The sequence below is a fragment of the Myxine glutinosa genome, chromosome 6 (genome assembly GCF_964187855.1).
Source record: "Myxine glutinosa chromosome 6, kmMyxGlut1.1, whole genome shotgun sequence".
In the NCBI taxonomy this organism is placed as follows: Eukaryota; Metazoa; Chordata; class Myxini; order Myxiniformes; family Myxinidae; genus Myxine; species Myxine glutinosa.
Genome location: NC_136266.1, coordinates 135,957,235 through 135,979,515, shown reverse-complemented (window position 1 = coordinate 135,979,515; position 22,281 = coordinate 135,957,235). Strand labels below are relative to the sequence as shown.

Sequence of the window (22,281 nt, the reverse complement as noted above, 5' to 3'; positions counted from 1 at the left end):
GGGACTCAGAAATCACCCTGTATGTCCCCCGCCAATTGGATGGTATTGTGGCGGACACAATGCCAGCGGGTATATAATTCCGCGCACCAGTGGGTGACGCGAGCGACCGGGCGTGGGAGCACGGCTCGGGCCACGCCCGGAGCAAAGGTGTCATGAGGCGCAGGGTTGAACTGAAATACATGCCCCGCCTTTCGGCCGACCGGCCACGCCCGAGGGCAAGGCGTGGCCTCGGGACATATATGCGGGCTCGAAAGTCGAGCCTGCCCAGTGCTTACGTGCGAGCATAGAATAGAGTGTTTGGTTTTGTACAACGCGTGGTGGCCTACCTTCTTGGCAAACGAGTTGTGTGTGCATAGCACAACAGTATGAGGAATAGATCTGTGTAATAAGAATAAACTTTGAGCGTATTTTTTTAATATTGCGTACACAAGCCAAGTTACTGGGATGGTTGCCATGGCAATATTATTCAGCAAATCACAGTCGTGATCTCATCAGTTTGAGTTAATGCCATTTGAGGAATAGATATCTGCCAAATGAAAACTAAATGTTCAACGGTTTTGAAATATCGCAAACGCAAAAGTACATGGACAGATGATTGGTCGGTCAGTCGGAGATCATTTTAATGTCCCCCCCTCCGACCTCATTGGATAAAAGTAATGTAATGGAAATCAGTAATGTAAGTCAGTAATGATGTAATTCCTGCGCACGCCACGCCCACCCCTTCCCACGAGGTCTGAAGAACGCTCCCAACTCACACGATGCGTACGTAATAAATAGATGTCCCAATTTGCACACAATATTTAGTAGAAGAAAACAACAAAACAAAATTATTTATGAAGGTAATCTATCACCAACACTATTGAAGAGGAAGAAGATAAATAGCATTTGAAGTGAGAAGTGCAGGATGAAAAGGATGAGGAAGAAGAAGAAGTAGTTTAGGAGAAGAAGAAGAGTAAGGAGAGGAAGAGCGAAGAGGCATTAACGCAGCACATTGAAACAGGTGGCGTCTTTCACATCGGAATGGCAGAGCAAGGAGGTCTCGGCCCACCAGTGCTGCTCGGTGTGCGAGACGAACCTGTGACAGGCCGCCGGCGGACGACCTGTCTCACCAATAAGATCGGAGGTCGCCCGGTAAGGGAGCCGCGAGCGCGTTGTGTTGAACTTGAAGAAGAAGAATGCCGTGATCGACGTGCAGAGGAGGAAACAGCGAAACGATGTGAATGATCCATTTGGATCAGACGTTTTGAACACGCTCACCTTTGTGGCGACCTGTCATACGTTCATTTTGTGAAAACGAGTAAGATGTTGCGTTTACCTCATCACGAGGTTTTGACGTTTCGCACAATCTGTAATTGCGTTATAGTTGGACTTGTACAGTATTTGGTATTTTCGGAACATTTCTCGGTCCTTTCCCCAATTTATGACGTGATTCTTAGGGAAACGTGTTCAAACCCCGGCGCACAATGACCTGTTTACAAAAGACTCCGAAACGTGTGCACATGATAGATATTAATACCGATTACCGTAAATGTCAATCAAAACTCCCGTTTGAACCAAATTTTAATAACATCTATATAATATTCTCTGTGACGTGGAAACTGTGCAACGTCACATAGTAGTTTGAAGAAAGGAAGTTATAATGAACATGTGGCGGTGAAGGCTACTAACGGTCATCCCGGGCCAGTGGCGCAATGGATAACGCGTCTGACTACGGATCAGAAGATTGTAGGTTCGACTCCTGCCTGGCTCGTTGATTTTTTTATTTATTAATATTATCACTTAATGCCGTTAGTGGACGATACTAATGGTTTACATATCACGTAGACTGTGGTAATGTATGCAGTTTCGTATTTGTATTTATATCATTCACATAATGTTACTGTATCGAGGAACGATCGTCATATACAGTGTGCGGTTTCCATTCATTACGGATCTTTCACTTCGAGCGCCCTCTTGCGGTATCTCTCCACGAAACATAATTTTATTTACATATTACGTATGCAAAAATGACGACTTTTTTTCACCACCTTGTCCCCCTCTTGCGGTATCTCTCCACGAAACATAATTTTATTTACATATTACGTATGCAAAAATGACGACTTTTTTTCACCACCTTGTCCCCATGGCACGTTCCAAAAAAAAAAACAACCCCTCACCTCCCATCCTTTTTTTGTCCCCCGTCGCACAGCGTAGCGAAAGGGGGACTATGGCTTTCCCCTCCGTCCATGCGTGCGTGCGTACGTGCGTGCACGCGTAAGCGAAGGACCGCATTCGAATTTGTAGTGCGGTTGCAACCCACGTCAAAATCCAAGATGGCCGCCGCCATGTATGTCTGATGCCATGTGTGTCTTAACCTTGTGAGATGAATATCTTGAAAAATAAGCGAAATACCAACTTCTAATTTGGTGTGTGAGTGTATCTCGGCATAAGGAAGAACGCCATTGTAAATTGGGTCGCCACGTCAAAATCCAAGATGGCCGCCACCATATATATGTCTGAAACTTGTGAGCGTAATATCTTGAAAAATAAGCAAAGTACCAACTTCTAATCTAGTGTTTGGGTGTATCTAGGCACAAGGAAGAACGCTATTGAAAATTGGGTCGCCACGTCAAAATCCAAGATGGCCACCACCATGTATGTCTGAACCTTGTGAGCGGAATATCTTGAAAAATAAGCGAAGTACCAACTTCTAATCTGGTGTGTGGGTGTATCTAGGCATAAGGAAGAACGCTATTGAAAATTGGGTGGCCACGTCAAAATCCAAGATGGCCGCCGCCATGTATGTCTGAACCTTGTGAGTGGAATATCATATCATAGCATGTTTTCTGCGTCTTCCACTTTGTCAACTCACATCACTTCACCGACGGGGGACCAAGGCGTAACGCTTGTTTTATTTAGCACTTCCTTAGCACTTCACCGTAACGAAACGGTACGTACCCAACCGTTGTGGGGTTTTCAGCTTCACTTTTCCTTTTTGATTCCACTGCCATCGGAGGTGTGTGGAGGTTGTTTTCACCTGTTAGTTGCAAAAAATATTTTATGGTGTAGCCCATAGAACAAAGCTGTCCAGATAAGACCAGTGTTTGTGCATCTGTTTGTCCCCTCAAACATATACCAATCAGAGCTGAGGATCTGGTCACATGACAGGGTGATGTGATTACGTCTGATGTCAATTCGGCGGTACGGCGGATGATTCCACACTCCGCCATTTTGATTCATCTGCCGTTCATGCCTAACGTCGCACCTGCCATATATCACAATCGACATGCTCTACCTTTAAGTTTTTTATTCAGTGTGAAACACAAACAAAACGATTGTTAAAATGACAATCAAATATCGAAAGCATCGGCGTTACGTCTCTTGCAACAAAACGGTACGTACCCAACCCTTGTGGGGTATAATCTCGATTACAGTAGATCTTCCCTCAGTTCTGTAAGTAAAACTGACCTCACTGATGTCGGAATTCCTCCAAATTTCTTTGTTGAATGTTACCGAATATAGACAGCATTAGCGACTGCTAATCATGCATTAATCATAATCCTGATTAGAAAAAAAAAGCTAATCATGTGTGTTTCTGGTTTATATTTTACAAGCCCGTCTACGCCGCTGTTAGACTCTCGGTCTTGTTTTGACAAGTATATTGATCACTTAATTTTGTTTGTATGTCCGCTAACTTATACTTGCGTACAGTTCATAATAATTTTAAACAGATCTTCACGAAACTTCACCAAACGGTAGAGTTGGTGGTCTGACAGAATCCTCTCCTTTTTTTTTTTGGTCAAAAGGTCAACATCGGCCGAAGGTCAACGACTTTGTTTCAAATTTCTCAAATCCTCAATTTTCATGCGATTAGGTTGAAATTTGAATATGATTTTCATATCAGCGAACTGAATTCTACCACCAACTATTTTTGAGATCAACATAGGTCATAAGGTCAACATAGGCCGAATTTCTAAAAATGTCGATTTTCATCCGGTTGACTTGAAATTTGAAGAGGATTTGCACATTTGGTCATTTACTTCAACTGCCAATTATATTTGAGGTTAACATAGGCCAAATTTCTAAAATTGTCAATTTTCATCTGATTAACTTAATTTAAAGACGATTTGCATATCAGGTCACTAAGTCAACCACCAATTATTTTGAGGTCAGCAGGATGCTCTCCTGAGTGCCATTCTACTTTGTTTTATTTTGCCAAGTGTCGCCCATGAGTGATTTTTTTTCATCTGTTTGTCTGCTTGTGTGCAGGATATCTCAAAAAGTTATGGACGGATTCCAATGAAATTTGGTGGACAGGTTGGGAGTGTGACGAGGAGAAATCGATTCAATTTTGGTGAAGATCCAGATGCGGATCTGTACCCGAGAATTTTTAAAGTGATACTTCACCATTGATTGACAGGGCTAAAAACGATATATAGCACGATATCTCGAAAAGTTATGGACGGATTTGAATGGAATCTGGTGGACAGGTTGGGTTTGTGCCAAGGACGAATCAATTCGATTTTGGTGAAGACCCAGATCCGGATCCAGACCTGAGAATTAAAAAAAAAAAGATTCTTCACCATTGAGTGACGGAGCTAAAACGGATATGTCACATTATCTCAAAATTTATGGACAGATTGTGACGAAACTTGGTGTATAGGTCGGGTGTGTGACACGGAAAAATTGATTCAATTTTGGTGAAGATTCGAATCCGGATATGAGAATTCTTTTAATTTTGAACTGATTTTCACCATAGAGAAATAAGGCCAAAGCAATATATAGCACAATATTTGAAAAAGTTGTGCACAGATTGTGACAAAACTTGCTGGATGAATTGTTTCGGCAACAAGAACAAGCCGATTAGATTTTGGTTCAGGTCCGAATTCAGATCCGGCCTATCATTGGGATACAAAACGAAAACTGTTCCACCTGGCGGAGATATGCTCTCTCCCGAGTACCGTTCTAGTTCCATATGGAGATATTCCCCTTTATTTCTGTTTAATTTTTTGATTGACCCTGCCCCTCCCTTTACATTCACAATATCTTGATTGCCCCCTTAGCACTCTGTTGCAGTTCAAACAAAGAAGCTTCTTTGTGTATGTGCTGATTTGTAGGACTTTGGCTCTGAATTTATCTGGATCGCACATGTGCAGAAAGAAGTAAGATAATATTTTTCATCTTTCTACCTGTCTGGCAGTCAAACAAAATTGAAAATCATTCCAAACAGGAAACTTACTGTTTTAAGGACGTCATGAAGGACATAAACAACAAGAGGCACGAAGAACTAACGTAACGTGCTCAGTAAGGTGGTGTAAATGACGCTGCAGCAATGGCGGTAAACTTCTGAAATTTTTTTTTCTCTACAAAGTTTCAAATCTTTCTTTTATTTAAATGGAATTATATACATGAATGCTGTGGAACACAAACCGCCTTTTTAGCATTTTCAAAATCCTTCGATTGAGCACTTGGACGAACGTGACGCCATTTTAAATCATGCCGACCAATCAAATTTGTCGCTTGCAGACCCCGACCACATCCTTTTTTTATTCCAAGAATGAGCAAGGTAAGGTATGAAAGGTAAGGTAAGGTATGTAAGGTAGGTATGAAAGGTAAGGTAAGGTATGAACTATGAACTCTCTAGTTTTATGATCGATTTGGAAAGGCTGAAAACAAAGCATTAAAACTAATGATCTTGAAAGTGTAGGAGCTGTGCTCCAACGTAAATCGGAAGAATGGACGCGACAAAAAGCTGGAATTCGTCCGAGTTTCTTTATTGTGTCAAATCAACTCGGGTACTCTGAAAAGCCCGTTTATCGGGCAGCAATATATATACACATTATCCCGGAGCGTTTGCCCGGGAAAGGCGAGACCGGGCGTGCCCGGGCGAACCCTGGAAAGGCGAGTCTGGACATGCCCGGGCGTCCTGGACGAGGCCTGGCAAGTCAAGAGCGGGCATGCCCGGGCGTCCTGGACGAGCCCTGGAAAGGCGAGGCTGGGCGTGCCCGGGCGTTCTGGGCGAACCCTGGAAAGGCGAGTCTGGACATGCCCGGGCGTCCTGGACGAGGCCTGGCAAGTCGAGAGCGGGCATGCCCGGGCGTCCTGGACGAGCCCTGGAAAGGCGAGGCTGGGCGTGCCCGGGCGTCCTGGGCGAGCCCGGCATGGTGATCGCTCCGCGTCCTCGGTAGGTGCAAGGCGATTGTGTATACCCAGCGGTAGCCGCGACACACGTCCCCCCAGAATCGACTTGCACAGGCAGGGTCAATTTAAGGGGGGTCCTGATGACCCGGCCGAAGTGACCCCTGGCGGGTCGTGGGGGGGGGGGGGGAGGTCCGGTGTGGTGGTGGGCGGTCGAGTGGGGGGCACCGTGGATGGGGGACGGCCTCGCCGCGGCGGAAGGGCCAAACGTGGCGGTTGGTCGATGTCCACGTGCGCCGGCTTGAGGCGGTCCACCGCAATCCGGTCAGACCTGCCGCCGATGTCGATGACGAACGACTTGTCGTCCCGTTGCAGGACCCGGAAGGGCGTCGTACGGCGGGCGAAGTGGCCCCCGATGTGCGTCACGACGCACAAAAACGTACTCTGCTGTGCGAAGCGCTGGGGGGACGTAGGACTGGGGGTCACCGTGGTGGGACGTTGGCAAACCGTCGGGCGGTCTCCTGGAGGTCCGAGGGTTGGTGAGCTGCGGACCAGGGACTGGTAGCGTCGGGCACGAATTCGCCCGGGACGCGTAGCGCCTGGCCGTAGACAAGCTCGGCGGTGGACACCCGGAGGTCCTCCTTGGGGGCCGTGCGGAGGCCCAAAAGGACCCACGGCAGCCGGTCGGCCCAACCGCCATCGAAGGCCGGCCATGAGCGCGGCCTTCATGGAGCGGTGGAACCGCTCGCACAACCCGTTGGCTTGGGGGTGGTAGGCCGTAGTACGGTGGAGCTTGACCCCCAGGTTGCGGGCGACCGCGCCCCACAGCTCGGAGGTGAACTGCTGTCCGCGGTCCGACGAGATGTCCGCCGGTGCGCCGAAGCGGGCGACCCAGGTGGCGATGAAAGCCTGCGCCACGTCGGCGGTGGTGGTGGAGACGAGGGGAACGGCCTCCGGCCACCTGGTGGTCCTGTCCACCATGGTGAGCAGGTGTGTGAAACCCCGTGATGGGGGGAGGGGGCCCACCAGGTCCACGTTGACGTGGTCGAAATGTCGTTCGGGCACGGTGAAAGGTGCCAGCGGGGCCTGGGTGTGTCGGTGGACCTTGGCCTGTTGGCAGGCTGTGCAGGTGCTGGTCCAATCGCGGACGTCCCGTCGAAGGCCGTGCCAGACGAATCGCGCCGACACCAGCTTCTGGGAAGCTTTCCGGCCCGGGTGGGAAAGGCCGTGGAGGGAGGCGAAGATGCGGCGTTGCCAGGTAACGGGCACGATGGGGCGAGGCTGGCCTTGGGAGGCGTCGCAGAGCAGGACAGTGTCCGCAAAGGGGATGTCGGCCAGGCGGAGGCCCGTGTCCGCCGCCCGGAGGGCTTGCACCGTGGTGTCGGTGGTTTGGTCCGCCGCCATAAGCGCGAAGTCCACGCCGAGGTGGACCGCGTTCGTGCTGGCCCGAGAAAGACAGTCGGCCACGGCGTTGTCTTTGCCGGCGACGTGCCGGATGTCCGTGGTAAACTCCGACACGGCGGAGAGGTGGCGCTGTTGGCGGGCCGACCACGGCTCCGCGACCTTGGCCATTGCGTAAACCAACGGCTTGTGGTCGACGAACGCCGTGAAGGGTCGGCCCTCCAGGAGGTGGCGGAAATGGCGAACGGCCAGGTGTAGACCGAGGAGCTCACGGTCAAACGTGCTATATTTGAGCTCGTTCGGCCGGAGTTGCCGGCTGAAAAAAGCGAGTGGCTGCCAAACCCCGTTCACCCATTGCTCATGTACGGCGCCCACCGCGTAGTCGGAGGCATCCGTGGTGAGGGCGATGGGAGCGTTGAGCACCGGGTGAGCGAGCAGTGTTGCGTCGGCGAGGGCCCGCTTTGAGTTTTTAAAGGCCGCGTCCATTGCTGCGGACCAGACGACGTCGTGCTTGGCCGGCTTGCCCCGGAGGGCTTCGTAGAGGGGCCGCATGAGTTGAGCAGCACGGGGCACGAAGCGGTGATAGAAATTCACCATTCCCAGGAATTCCTGCAGGGCCTTGATGGAGCGGGGACGCGGAAACGTGGTGATGGCCTCGACCTTGGTTGGCAGCGGCACGGCCACGTTCTTGGTGATGTGGTGGCCCAAAAAATCAACGGCCCTCGTGCCGAAGTGGCATTTGGCTGGGTTGACGATGAGGCCGTGCTCGCTGAGGCGCCCGAACAGTGTTCGGAGGTGGAGGAGGTGCTCGGCCTGGGACGTGCTGGCGACGAGGATGTCGTCCAGGTAAACGAAGAGGAACGGCAGGTCGCGCAGCATGCCGTCCATCAAGCGCTGGAACGCCTGAGCCGCGTTCTTGAGGCCAAACAGCATTCGCAGGAATTCGAATAAGCCGAACGGCGTGATGACGGCCGTTTTTGGGACGTCGGCCGCCCTGATAGGTACCTGGTGGTATCCCCGTATTAAATCGATCTTCAAAAAAATGACCCGTCCTGCCAAACGGGCGGAGAAGTCTTGGATGTGCGGGATCGGATACCTGTCGGGGGTGGTAGCGTTGTTAAGGCGGCGGTAGTCACCACATGGGCGCCAGCCGCCCCCTGGTTTTGGGACGATGTGTAGTGGCGAAGCCCACGCGCTATCGGAGCGCCGCACGATGCCGAGGTGTTCCAAAGCGTCGAACTCGGCTTTGGCCACGGTGAGCTTGGCTGGGTCGAGGCGGCGGGCTCTGGCGTAGACCGGCGGGCCCGTGGTTGGTATGTGGTGCTCGATCCCATGTCGTACTGCGACGGCCGAAAACGTCGGCCGCGTGAGGGCCGGGAACTCCGTGAGCAGGCGAGCAAACTCGTTCGCCGCCGGGAGGGCGCATGCCAGCTCGGTCGGAGCGGAGCTGCTCAATGTGCATGCCAGGGAGCTGAAGGTCTCGGCGTTGACGAGGCGACGCCGTTTCACATCAACCAGCAGTCCGTGTGCGCAGAGGAAGTCGGCGCCTAGCAGAGCCATGGGCACGCTTGCGGTTACAAAAGTCCAATTAAAGCGTTGGCCGCCGAAGCAGAGGGTGACGTTGCGCGGGCCGAAGCTGCGGATGGCCGATCCGTTGGCCGCAACCAAGGAGGGGCCGCAAACCGCGGACTGCCTGTCCTGATCGGAGGTGGGTATGACGCTCAGTTGGGCGCCGGTGTCACACAGGAAGCGCCGTCCGGACGCTTTGTCCCTGATGAAAAGTAAGTTGCCCGTGTGGCCGGCGCTCATGGCTGGTAATGAACGCTGCGTGAGCCTCCCAGAAGGTAGGCAGTTTGAGGGTAACTGCCGTGATCACGTCGGGGTCACCAATGTAGGAGCTGTGCTCCAACGTAAATCGGAAGAATGGACGCGACAAAAAGCTGGAATTCGTCCGAGTTTCTTTATTGTGTCAAATCATCTTGGGTACTCTGAAAAGCCCGTTTATCGGGCAGCAATATATATACACATTATCCCGGAGCGTTTGCCCGGGAAAGGCGAGACCGGGCGTGCCCGGGCGAACCCTGGAAAGGCGAGTCTGGACATGCCCGGGCGTCCTGGACGAGGCCTGGCAAGTCGAGAGCGGGCATGCCCGGGACGAGCCCTGGAAAGGCGAGGCTGGGCGTGCCCGGGCGTTCTGGGCGAACCCTGGAAAGGCGAGTCTGGACATGCCCGGGCGTCCTGGACGAGGCCTGGCAAGTCGAGAACGGGCATGCCCGGGCGTCCTGGACGAGCCCTGGAAAGGCGAGGCTGGGCGTGCCCGGGCGTCCTGGGCGAGCCCGGCATGGTGATCGCTCCGCGTCCTCGGTAGGTGCAAGGCGATTGTGTATACCCAGCGGTAGCCGCTACAAAAGCATACATAGTTTTGGAGAGGGGTTGGGGGACATTAACAAAAGGAATTTGAATTGTTCGTGTGAAGGATGTACATGTGTCGTTGGTTGTCATCTCTATATGTGGGTTTCAGAAGTTGGAACAGAGCCCTCCCAGGTCTCAAGGTGTGTGTGTGTGTGTGTGTGTGTGTGTGTGTGTGTGTGTGTGTGTGTGTGTGTGTGTGTGTGTGTGTGTGTGTGTGTGTGTATGATTTGAGGAAAGAAGTGTGTGAGGGGGGGAGGGGAGGGGTGAAGACATCTTCAAGATGAGATGATATATTAATTGTTGAACTCTGTCCTATGATACCCTGTTTCCCCACCCTTGTGTTTAGGATCCTGTGCCTGGTGTACATTTGGAGCAGCCCTATTGTGGCCTGTGTGGTCAACCTCTAATGCTTGTGGTACAGTTAAACTGCCCCCTGCACACGTCTCTGTTGCACCGCACACTGCATGTGTTTACCTGCACCGGCAAGGCCTGTGCGAACCAGCATGGCAGGTGTGTCCTCGTTTTGAAATTTTCCAAAATCTCTTCACCCAACTTTATATATATTACATTTGCCTTTTAGGATGTCTTTACAAAATGCAGTTTAGATTGTTATATCGTGACTACAGTGGTAAAAGCTTCCCATTGTTGAGATAAAAGTGAATGCGGAGGTGCAGTGAACTTTAAGCAACACAATGATTCCCTTGTTCTTGCAGCTGGAAGGTTATGAGGTCCCAACATCTGGAATCTGAGCAGAAGCATCCACAGGTGTGACTTTATAAACAAATTGAGATGTAGTTGAAGTTGCTTTACTTCCTCATTTGGTTTCTCTCACCCGTAGGATAGCTCAGTGATATCGTGTTGTCTTGTGAGGTACCTGGTTGTTGGATTGGATCTCATAAAAGTACATCTTACTAATAACTGCTGTGACATGAGTCATTGTGGAGCACATTGTCTCTGCCAACTGGATGCCAACTATTTTTTTGGGATGCGGATGATAGTGCTTCTCCAAGGGACATGCACTCCCAACGGGAATATAAAATGTTTTCTGCTTATTTGTTACATAATCTATATAATAATACCGTAAGGACTCGACTTTATCCCTTTTCTGCCGCACCCAGTGACCCGATGCCCACGGCACTAATGGATTTACGATCTACGAACCGCGCTCTTTGTTTATCACGTACAGACATACTCGAAAAATCTGAATTCGCCGACTTTGGGGCCCAAAAGCATCCGATTAACTGCCGATACGACGCCATCTTACGACGCCATCGTATTGGCGTCTGCTGGGCGAAGGCGAAGCGAGCCGTCCGCTGATTGGACAGTCGAGTGGTGTGAACATGGGTGGTGTGAACCCAATGGTCTTTTTATTCCCTTGAACATTTTAAATTAGGATATATAAGGAAACGTCTTTATCGTCATTTTAATAAAGTTAAATGGAGTGACGTTGCGATACTCGGGGTGCGTTGCATAAATCCTCGTAACTCAGAGAGTGTAGCAGGTGGCGAGACGTAAGGAAGCTTAAAGATAACGAGCTGAAAATATAGACGAACGATATGTCAATCTCTTTCTACACCGAACGGAAATAAAAGTATGAGAGCGGGAAGGCATGGCCTGAGCACTTCGAACAGAGAGGACTGATTGGACTTAACTTAAGGAGAAAAAATTGGAGCTCAACGGAAGAAGAAGATCCCATGAGCGCTCCCCTGTGCCATCCATAATGGTACACTCTATCCATACACCACATCCTCCCTTCCGTGGATGTTCCACGGGTTTCGGCTAGTCTATATAATAACAGCGTAAGGACTCGACTTTGTTATCCCTTTTACGCCGCACCCAGTGACCCGATGCCCATGGCACTAATGGATTTACGATCTACGAACCGCGCTCTTTGTTTATCACGTACAGCCATACTCGAAAAATCTGAATTAGCCGACGTTGGGGCCCAAAAGCATGCGATTAACTGCCGATACGACGCCATCGTATTGGCGTCTGCTGGGCGAAGGCGAAGCAAGCTGTCCGCTGATTGGACAGGCGAAGGCGAAAGCAAGCCGTCCACTGAGTGGACAATCCAGAGCATGCATTTGTGCCGGTGTCGGCGATCGTTGTTCATATACGCACTCTTCATTCTCATCTTTCTTCCTAACTCTTACTCGGACAAGCAAATCCCCTATGCCATCCATAATGGTACACTCTATCCATACACCACATCCTCCCTTCCGTGGATGTTCCACGGGTTTCGGCTAGTATTGATTAATACAATTATCCTCGTCAGAGGAGAGAGTATTGCATTTTAGTACGTTTGTCTGTCTGAACACACATAATGTGCTAACATAGGCCACAAACGCCACCTGGTCACACCCAGTATTACATGTTAACTTTTTCAACCAGTACAGTACCTCTTTCAAGTACAGTATGTCAATCACAATGTGAGTCTGTCTATAAAGTACGTACTATTAGAACGTGAGTACATCTATAAAGTACCTACTATTAGAATGTGAGTACATCTATAAAGTACGTACGATTAGAATGTGAGTACGTCTATAAAGTACGTACTATCAGAATACGAGTACATCTATAAAGTCCGTACTATTAGAATGTGAGTACATCTATAAAGTAAGTACTATTAGAATGTGAGTACATCTATAATGTACGTACTATTAGAATGTGAGTACATCTATAAAGTACGTACTATTATGTGAGTAAGTCTATAAAGTACGTACTATTAGAATGTGAGTGTCTATAAAGTACATACCATTAGAATGTGAGTCTGGTCCATCTATAAAGTAAGTACTATTAGAATGTGAGTACAGTACATCTATAAAAGTACGTACGATTAGAATGTGAATACATCTACAAAGTACATATGATTAGAATGTGAGTACAGTACATCTATAAAGTATGTACTATAAGAATGTGAGTACATCTATAAAGTCCGTAGTATTAGAATGACAGTACATATATAAAGTACGTACTCTTAGAATGCGAGTACATCTATAAAGTACGTATGATTAGAATGTGAGTACATCTATAAAGTACATACTATTAGAATGTGAGTACATCTATAAAGTACTATTAGAATGTGAGTACATCTATAAAGTAAGTATTATTAGAATGTGAGTACATCTATAAAGTACTATTAGAATGAGAGTACATCTATACATCTATAAAGTACTATTAGAATGCGAGTACATCTATAAAGTAGTTTTAGAATGCGAGTACATCTATAAAGTACGTAGTATTAGAATGTGAGTGCAGTACATCTATAAGGTACGTACTATTAGAATATGAGTACGTCTATAAAGTACGTACTATTAGAATACGAGTATGTCTCCAAAGAATGAGTATGTCTACAAAGTAGGTGCTTTAACAACGTGAGTGCATCTATAAAGTACATACCCCAAAAGTACAGGTACAGATACAGGTACCGAACTCTCTTATCTGTCTCCCTCTTCCAAATCCTGGTGGCGTCTGGTCAAATCCGTTTCTGGTGTTTGTTCCCCCTCCATCCCCTCCCTTACCTCAAACGGCTACACAGCTGACTCCGCACGTGAAAAAGCTGAATGCCTCAACTCTGTGTTTGCCTCTAAATCTTGTGTCCCAAACCCATCCCTCTCTGTACCCACCATACCCAGTCGTACCCTGCTGCTCCTGGACTCCGTGTCCTTTCCTCCTGACAAGGTGGAAAAGTTTCTGTCAACCCTCGACTCTGATTCTGCAACTGGACCCGACGGCATCAGCCCACGGGTCCTAAAATCCTGCTCTGCTGCTCTATCTCACCCTCTCTCTGTTCTCTTCACCCTCTCTTTTGCTCAAGGTCAACTGCCATCTGCTTGGAAATCAGCCAACATCACCGCTTTGCACAAAAAAGGTGCAAAAACAGATCCTAGCAACTACAGACCAATCAGCCTTCTCCCAATTATCAGCAAAGTCATGGAATCCATCATTGCTTCTGATATGAAATCTTTCCTCTTCTCCAATGGCTTGATCTCTGATCATCAATTTGGTTTCAGACCAGGTCACTCTACTCTGGACATGCTGCTTCTGCTGTCTCAACAATGGATGGAGGTCCTAAATGCCAAACAGGAAATTAGAGCTGTCTCCCTCGACATATCACGTGCCTTCGACACGGTCTGGCACCCCGCTCTGCTCACCAAACTCTCCTCCTTTGGTATCCATGGAAATCTCCACGCATGGCTGGCGGACTTCCTCTCTAGTCGTCGTCAACGTGTGGCCCTGAATGGGTTTCTCTCATCTCCTCTTCCTGTTCAGGCTGGAGTTCCCCAAGGCAGTGTTCTGGGCCCCGTGCTTTTTCTGGTCTTCATCAATGATCTCTCTGACTCTCTCGAAAATCCTCTCTATCTCTTTGCTGATGACTCCACTCTCTGCCGCTCCATTCCTCTTCCCTCAGATCGGCAGTCTGCTGCCTCCTCACTCTCTGAAGACCTGGACAAAATCACAGACTGGTCAAACAAGTGGAACATGTCTTTCAATCCTGACAAATCTCACACTCTTACTATGTCTCTCCGAAAAGATCGACTGGACAACCCTCCCATCTACTTTCTCAACAATCCTCTCCAAGAAGTTCTGTCGCTCAAGATTTTGGGTCTCACTATCTGCCATGATCTTTCTTGGGAAAACCACATTTCCAAGCTGGCCTCCAAAGCCAGTCGCCGACTGGGCATCCTCCGTCGTGCGAAGTCCTTCCTCGGCACACCTGAGCTCCTCACCACATACAAGGCTTTCATCCGCAGCTCAATGGAATACTGTTCTCCCCTATGGGCCGGTGCTCCTGCCTCACACCTAGCTCGGCTTCACGCTGTTGAAACCAAAGCTTTCAGAATTATTGGAATCTCCCGCGATGAAGCTATCTCTGAGGGCCTTTCACTCACTCACCGCAGGCAGGTAGGTGGTCTTTCTGTCTTCTACCGACTCCTCTCCGGCCTTGCACCCCCAGCTCTCTCTGTGCTCTGTCCCCCAAATATTCCTACAGGTCGCACAAGATCTGCCAGCAACCCTCTGATGGTTAAACTGCCGAAATCTCGGCTCTCCGTTCACCTTCACTCTTTCATTCCTCTTTTCTCCCGCCTCTGGAACAAACTCCCTCACTCCCTTCAATCCCACTCCTCCCTCCAGGTCTTTAAAACAGCTGTTCACCACCATCTCTTATCTTCCCCCATCCAAAACCTTGATCTTTTCTACCCCCGCTAATTCACCCCAGATCCACCTTGTTTGAAATTCCAACTTCTTTCCTGGAAGTCCTGGCAGTGTCCATATGTTTTATACCTCTCCCACTGCCCCCTTCCCACGCCCCCCCCCCCCCCCCAAAGCCCTCGCCCTCTCTCAGATCTCTCGATGTCTCCATGTCTCTCGGTCCCTGCTCTCAAATGTTGTTTGTGTCCTTCCCCCTCTCTCCCCATCTTGTCTACCGCTCCCTATGTTATATGTTTTATGTGTCGGTTTGTCTTTCTGTGTGATTAATGTTCGCTCTTTCACGAGCCTCGATCTTGTATACAAAAAAAAAAAAAAAAAAAAAAAAAATCTATAAAATACATATGTCTATGAAATACTTATGATTCAAATGTGAATGTAGATGCAATAAAGCAGAAAAACTCTTTATTTGTCTGCCAAGTGAACATAAACGTACATCGTCAATGCATCGTATACAGTACACACGAGTGCACAAACACAACCCAAAACAAGTCCTGGTGAGGGTCTGTAATCTATGATTTATTGTAATCCCCACACTTTTTGAAACAAAACGGGAGGATATTTTAATCGACTGTCTCACCATCATGTTATGTTACGTCATGTTCTAAACAGTTGTGCAGAAATTCACCAAACGTGGTAGTTATGATCACCACATGGCAAGAAGGTGCATGAGCAGTACCATTTTTAACCCTGCTTCCTATGGCAGGAATATTGGGGGAGACATATAAATATGTAACGATTTTTTGGATTTGACCCTCAGTTTATGCCCCAGGGGGAGGGGGTGGTGACTTGGGTCAAAGGAATCAAAACGGGGAAAAACATTTTTTATCTCAAAATTTCATATTGGTTCAATCCCGGTTTAACCTTATGCCATCTTTCAACTTTGCTTTATGTGGGAAGTGTGGGGACTTTTTGGAAAAGGGGGAAAAAATCCTGGGGGGAGGGGGGTATGGTGGGAAATGGGAAAAACGCAAGCCCCACCCCTCCCCCACCATAACAAGCTACTGCGTCAAGAGTGGAAGAAGTTGAGACACAAACTCTTTGTTCTCACTATCAGCCGTTATCTTTCTTAGGCAAACCACACTTTTAAGTTGTCCTCAAAAGCCAATCGCCAACTTGGCATGCTCTGTCATGCAGTCTTTCCTTGGCACATCAAAACTTTTACTGATCTATAAGGCCTTCATCTGCAGTCTGATGGAGTACTGCTCTTCCCTTTGGGCTGGCACACCTGCCTCATGCGTTGCTAAGCTTGATGCCATGGAAACCAAGGTCTTCCAAATCAATGGAATGTCCCACGATGAAGATGATTCTATTGGCCTTTCCATTTCACATCGCAGACAGGTTGGAGGGTCTCTGTCTTCTTATGCCTTGTCATTTTTGGTCTTGCACCATCTCTGTCCTTTCCGTGCGCTATACCCCCTAGGTTGTTTTCAAGACCTATGCGGTCTGCCAGTAATCCCAGTCTGGTGAAACTCCCAAAATTCAGACTAGCTGCTCGCCTCCACTCATTCGTTCTTCTTCTATGTTTTTTCCTTCCTGTAGAATCTACTTTCAGTCTTTTCAGTCTCATTTGACCCTCACTTTCATTATTTTCCCCATGCCCCTTATTTCTGCAAGTCTGCCTCTATTTTGTCCCTCAACCCTGCTGGTGGTGTGTTGTCCCCCACCTTTCCCGCTTCCCTTTTTCTGCTGCTTTTTTCCTTCTGTTACGTTCTGATCCATTCTGTGTTCTAGTTCTTCTATAAAAAAATAAATTGTATCTCTTTCAAAAACATTTCAAATGACCTTTGTATTACCGGTGTAGCATTAGAGTAACACATTGTGACCAACGTAGCATTCAAAAGTTGATCTGACCAATTGTAAAACCACAAATGCTAGGTTTGTTGTTGTTTTAGGTGGTGCCAACGCCCTGCCATGCCCGTCCAACAGACTGGTGCCAAGACGCAAATGATTGGGGTGACAACGATGAGTCGACAGGCATGGAGGGTTCAGTGAGTGTTAACCAGCACCAAGAGACTGCACCTGACTCCACAACTCTTCTCTCACCTGAGCTGAGCCGTCTGTCCTTAAAAGAGACATCAGGATGGATTCGAGTATCAAGTCGAGGCCATTCAGCAATGGACATGGAAGTGCAAATGCCATGTTTTGAATCATTTTATGTAAGTGTATGGGAGGAGTTGGAGGTAATGGAGGAAGCAAGAATGTCCTGCAATGGAGGACACGTTCAGGGCCTACTGGAGGACTACACTCTGCGAGAATCCGTGGATTTTGCAGCGCTGGCAGTAAACAGGTATGTTGTTGACTTTTCTCAACCACTGCAGGTCCTTTATGTGATACTTCCTGATTCAAATGATTCACTACACCACAACAGGCCCTTCCCTTCCAAAATCCAAGCCAATTCTAATTCCCTCCCCACTCCCCCCACCAAAGCCAACATCCGACTCACATTTACAATCTCCGCATGCTGAAATATCTAACACAAGAGGAATGTTCACATAATTGTGTTTAGATTGCAATGACCTCATACCTGTGGCACAGATGTACCGAGGGAAATGGTGAGCATTATGAGCGAACAAAGGTGAAACATGGAGACCATGCATTTCTGAAGTTCATGAAAAGGATCGAGTCATGTCCAGAGCAGATTCTACGGTAAGTTTTGCCTCTGTTTGTAGAAATCTAATTTTGTTGTGAGCAGATCTCATTTTAAAAAGTTTTTTTTTTTAATGCATTCACAGTCAGACATTATGTGTTTGTGTTGTCCGTGCGGGTGTGAATGGCAGATTTTCGTAACAACGATAACAACTGAAGGGATTCCAACCAAACTTGGCAAATGTATGAAGTGTAATATAAAGATAAACTCATTCGATTTTGCAGTCAAAGGTCTATGGCCTGATCCGATGTATCTGGCGTCGGTGCTGTCGAAGCAGTTTATTGGCAAGGGTCATGCTGGGCAGTAGTTGGGGCAGGAATTTGTAATTTGTTCATGGTTCATGGTGTTCATGATAGCTCGCCTACTCTTTGTGAAGGGCATTATGGGATCTTTGACGTCCACCAACTAATTCCGGCAGGCGGGACGCCCAGTTTAACATCCATCCGAGGGACAGCACACACGTTGATGAACCACCCTGTCTGTGAAACACCGGGATGACAGTTTATAGCTGGGTCGGGATTCAAACCCAGGCTAGCCAACTTAGAGATGAGTGTGCATATCTTTAGGCCAGGTCTCTTGGTCATTTTGGATTCACCAGGCTACATGTGCCCTTTGAAAATCATTTTTACAAATCATAACTGAAGTTATAAAGATCTGATGTTTTCTCTCTTACACTTATTTCTTTCCTCTCTCATGTGACCCTTCATTGCCTCCACCACCAAAGGTGGACGGAGGTTACGTTTTCACGCCTGTCTGTGAGCAGGATATCTCAAAACGTTGTCGACGGATTCGGACGAAATTTGGTGGACAAGTTGGGTGTGACTCGGAAGAATTGTTTCAATTTTGTTGAAGTCTGGATCTGGATACAATAATTTCTAAGTGATTCTTCACCATTGAGTGATGGGGCCAAAAACGATATGTAACATAATATTTCAAAAGGTTGTGGATGGATTATGACAAGACTTGGTGGATGCGTTGGGTAGCTGACAAGAAATCTTCATCCTGATGAAGCAGCACTTACACGGAAGGAAGGAAATAAGAACAAGCCTATTAGATTGTGGTTCGGGTCGAGATGCAGATCTGGTCTATCAGTGGATATTAAACGTAAACTGCCCAGCCTGGCAGAAGTATGCACTCTCCCGAGTTTGAACGTGATTTGAGGCTCATGGAAGAGTTTGGACATGTATCATGCAAGACGAGGACGTTTGAAAACATTATACTTTACGTTAATTACAAGAACATTCGACTATGTACAAGTAAGAAAATGAGGGTTGAATCTGCAATCCCAGAATGGCAAGCCATATTGTCAAAAGGGGACAACAACCAGGTCAACCATATTTGAGAAAGCTGTAATCCCAATCGCAAGTGAAAACTTATTTGCTGTTCAATTCACCCCAGATCCACTTTTCTGAAAAACCAACTTCTTTCCTGCAAGTCCTAGCAGTGTCCATGTGTTTTATACCTCTCCCACCCTCCCCCCCTTTCCCATGCCTCCTCCCCCCAAGCCCTCTCCCTTCCACAGATCTCCCGATGTCCCTGTTCTCTACTGTTGTACTTGTGTGCTTCCCTCTCTCTCCCCATCTTGTCTACCGCTCCCTTTATTATATGTTTTATGTGTCCGTTTTTTTTGTGTGTGATTAATGTTAGCTCTTACACGAGCCTCGATCTTGTATACAAAAAAAGAAGAATGATTGTGATTGCTTTTAAAGGAAGAAGCGTTTATATTTAATGAAGATATTTGGAGATATTGAGAAAATAGGGGGAAAAATAATGTAGAACAGGAAGTACAAACAGAAGGAAATTCAAGTCGGATGAAGATCACTTTTTTTCTTTTGGATTTTTTTGAATTGAGGAGGGGAAATAGGATAATGTTGAGGAAGTGGAAGTAAGAGATTTGGGAAGAAATAAGCAAAACAAGCAACACTGAGACAAATATTTTGCACACTTTCTATCCATGGAGCAGCTGAGCTAGGCCTTGAACAATACAAAATGAATTCAAATATCGAACAAACTGTACAATCTAACATGAAATATTGGAAGGGATATAACAGCAACACTTGGACAAAGATGTAACATAAAAACACGACAAATCCGGTTCGGAAAACGTAGCTTTATTTAAGTGGAAATGGCAGCTGCAGATTCTATCAGCAAGTGAAAAAAATCCCAAAATTTAGGTCGTTCTTATTAAAAGTATTACAGCAGTTCACTTGTCCCAGGTCAACTACCCAGGATCTTTCTACCATGTCATTCTTTCCCTGACAGTGCTGTGTTGTATGCTGTGCAGAATAGTGACATGCAGAAGGCAATGATGTCTCCCAATGATTTCACACTTGGGTTGAAACCCACCGACGACAACGATCGACTTATTATTTTTAATTTAGCACTTCCGCTTGGACATGGTTGTACAATAGGGCTGGTATGTATGACAAGCAATATGAGCAGTGTGTAAATTCAAGCTGTGTCGAGAAATCCATTCATTATTGAGCAATTTATTTTCGTGACGGACTGGTGTGTGTTTGTTTGTTTGTTTGTCACGCTACTCATCCGACAGTTCTGGGCCGATTACATCCAGACTTGCTAAATAGGATCAACATGACCCCAATTAGTGTACAGGGGTGTTAAAAAAAAAAAATCTTTTCAGGTGGTCTTGGTGGGTGGGAGGGGGAGTGATGCAAATTCTCTATGTAAATGTGCATCGTATAGCTCCCCCTCCAGGTGGGAGAGTGTATTACATGTTCCCACCCTTTACAGTACAGTATTGCTGTCTCCACGTTTTCTAGTGGTGAGGTATTTTGAATTACACGTTTGAATAAGTATAATAACATAACCCCACTGGCCGTTCTCATAGGGAGCTGGTGCTTCTAGTTTTAATAATTAATTATTTGGGACTGAGCTATTACTTGTTCTTGGTTTTACGATAGGTTATCTATCTAGGTGAAATGTTACCTGATGTTATAAAATAAAACCTTATTTAAAAAATATTTTTGCGCCATTTACTCCCATTGTCTTGTCGCCTATTGTACCATTTCCCTTTTGCTCTTTCTCCTGAATCTTTCTCCAATCCAACCATTCCACATAAAAATGAAAAGTTACTTTATGACACCTGTCCAATGCAAGGCAAATGAGACCTTCTTTCATTTAACCTTTATCATTGCAAATAGAAAATATGGGAAGAGTTGAAAATAATTATTTGTGTAAGGTGATTCTTGTGATTGAAGGCTGAGCATTGTTGTTGACTGGGCAATTGCATGGGAAGAGTGGGAGTGTTGGGAAGGGAGAGAGGAGGGCGGAGGGTTGAGTGGTTGTGAGACGAATGAAACACTTCAATATAATTTGTTTTCTTGTACCATGGCCCCCAGTTATTCATGGGATGGCCACCCACTCTTTTTGGCTTTACCAGACCATGACCTCACAGCACCCATTCCTCCATGCCCCTCGTGCTCCTCACCACGCAAGTTTGAGCTTCAACTCATGCCTGCCCTGGTCAGCATGTTACGTCCTGTCAGGTGTAATGGTGAGTCGAGATCATTTATTCTGCACCTTTGCTTTTCTCTGTCTTTGCCTTTACTTTTTACAATTCTCCTTATTTTCTGTCTTAATTATCCGACAGCCTTGCTTTTATCTCAAGCTAACTTCCGTATTCTTCCCTCTCCCTCATACAGCAGAAGAGCTCTCAGTAGAATTTGGCACCGTGCTGGTCTACTCCTGCTCCAGCAGCTGTTGGTCAATGGGCCAGGATGTGGCTCGAGAGGAGTTTGTGCTGGTCCAACCAGACCCTGACCAGCGCCTCTTCAGATGAAATCTTTCCACCTGTCCATTTGCTGCTTTAACTTCCATTTCACTACAGCTGGTCCAATCCAGATCAGACAGCTGCAGATGAAAGTGAATTGGACGCTTTGGGTTTAAGACTGGGTCTTTGGTTTAGAGTTAGGGTGAACCCGTATCTCCATCTGATAAACCACTTGATGTACCTTACAAGTGGAACAGCTGATCATAGTAATGCATTTCTGCCTTCCAAGATTCTCACCAGATGCATATGCACAGTATTTCCCTGCCCTCAGATTTATTGCCGCTTTCATATTTTAAAGAAGCATGAATTAAATACGCAATGAGCAACAAACTTTGAAAGAATGCGTAAAAGAGTTATACCTATTTTTGAACTCTAGTGCAGTTTTTCCGTTTGTGTTTGGCAGCAAGGAGGCAAAGCTACAAGTGTGAACCTTTAACTAACAAGAAAATACATTTATGCTTCCTGTCCTGGTTTGATTTGCATTTCATTCTTCCTTCAGACGAGGCTATAAACCTAGGTGACCTCAACGATGTCCACCGAAGCCGACGAAAGTCTTCTCCCCAAAATGCAGATGGATGTTGTGATTGTGGATGTAAAAGTACACGACACAGATTGTGCAGCATTATTGTGCAACTTTTTTTTCTCTTCTACCGGCAAAGTTACTTATTAAATAAATGCAGCAGCATCTCATAGTAGACCG

The 22,281-nt window shown here is 47.0% G+C and overlaps 1 protein-coding gene across 2 annotated transcripts; it reads left to right on the top strand.

The window, feature by feature from the left end:
* The first annotated feature begins 855 nt into the window (after nucleotides 1-855).
* Nucleotides 856-22,048, top strand: PDCD2L (programmed cell death 2 like). Of its 2 annotated transcripts, none has more exons than XM_068121120.2 (7): nucleotides 856-1,131; nucleotides 10,277-10,440; nucleotides 10,644-10,695; nucleotides 17,037-17,431; nucleotides 17,680-17,790; nucleotides 21,151-21,305; nucleotides 21,454-22,048. In XM_068121120.2, exons 1-7 carry the CDS (start codon nucleotides 1,021-1,023, stop codon nucleotides 21,588-21,590), a joined length of 1,125 nt encoding a protein of 374 aa, XP_067977221.2. In that variant the 5' UTR covers nucleotides 856-1,020; the 3' UTR covers nucleotides 21,591-22,048. The 2 variants fall into 2 exon arrangements, with proteins under 2 accessions (XP_067977221.2, XP_067977222.2); XM_068121121.2 differs by lacking the exon at nucleotides 856-1,131 and adding an exon at nucleotides 5,516-5,545.
* The last annotated feature ends 233 nt before the right edge of the window (nucleotides 22,049-22,281 follow it).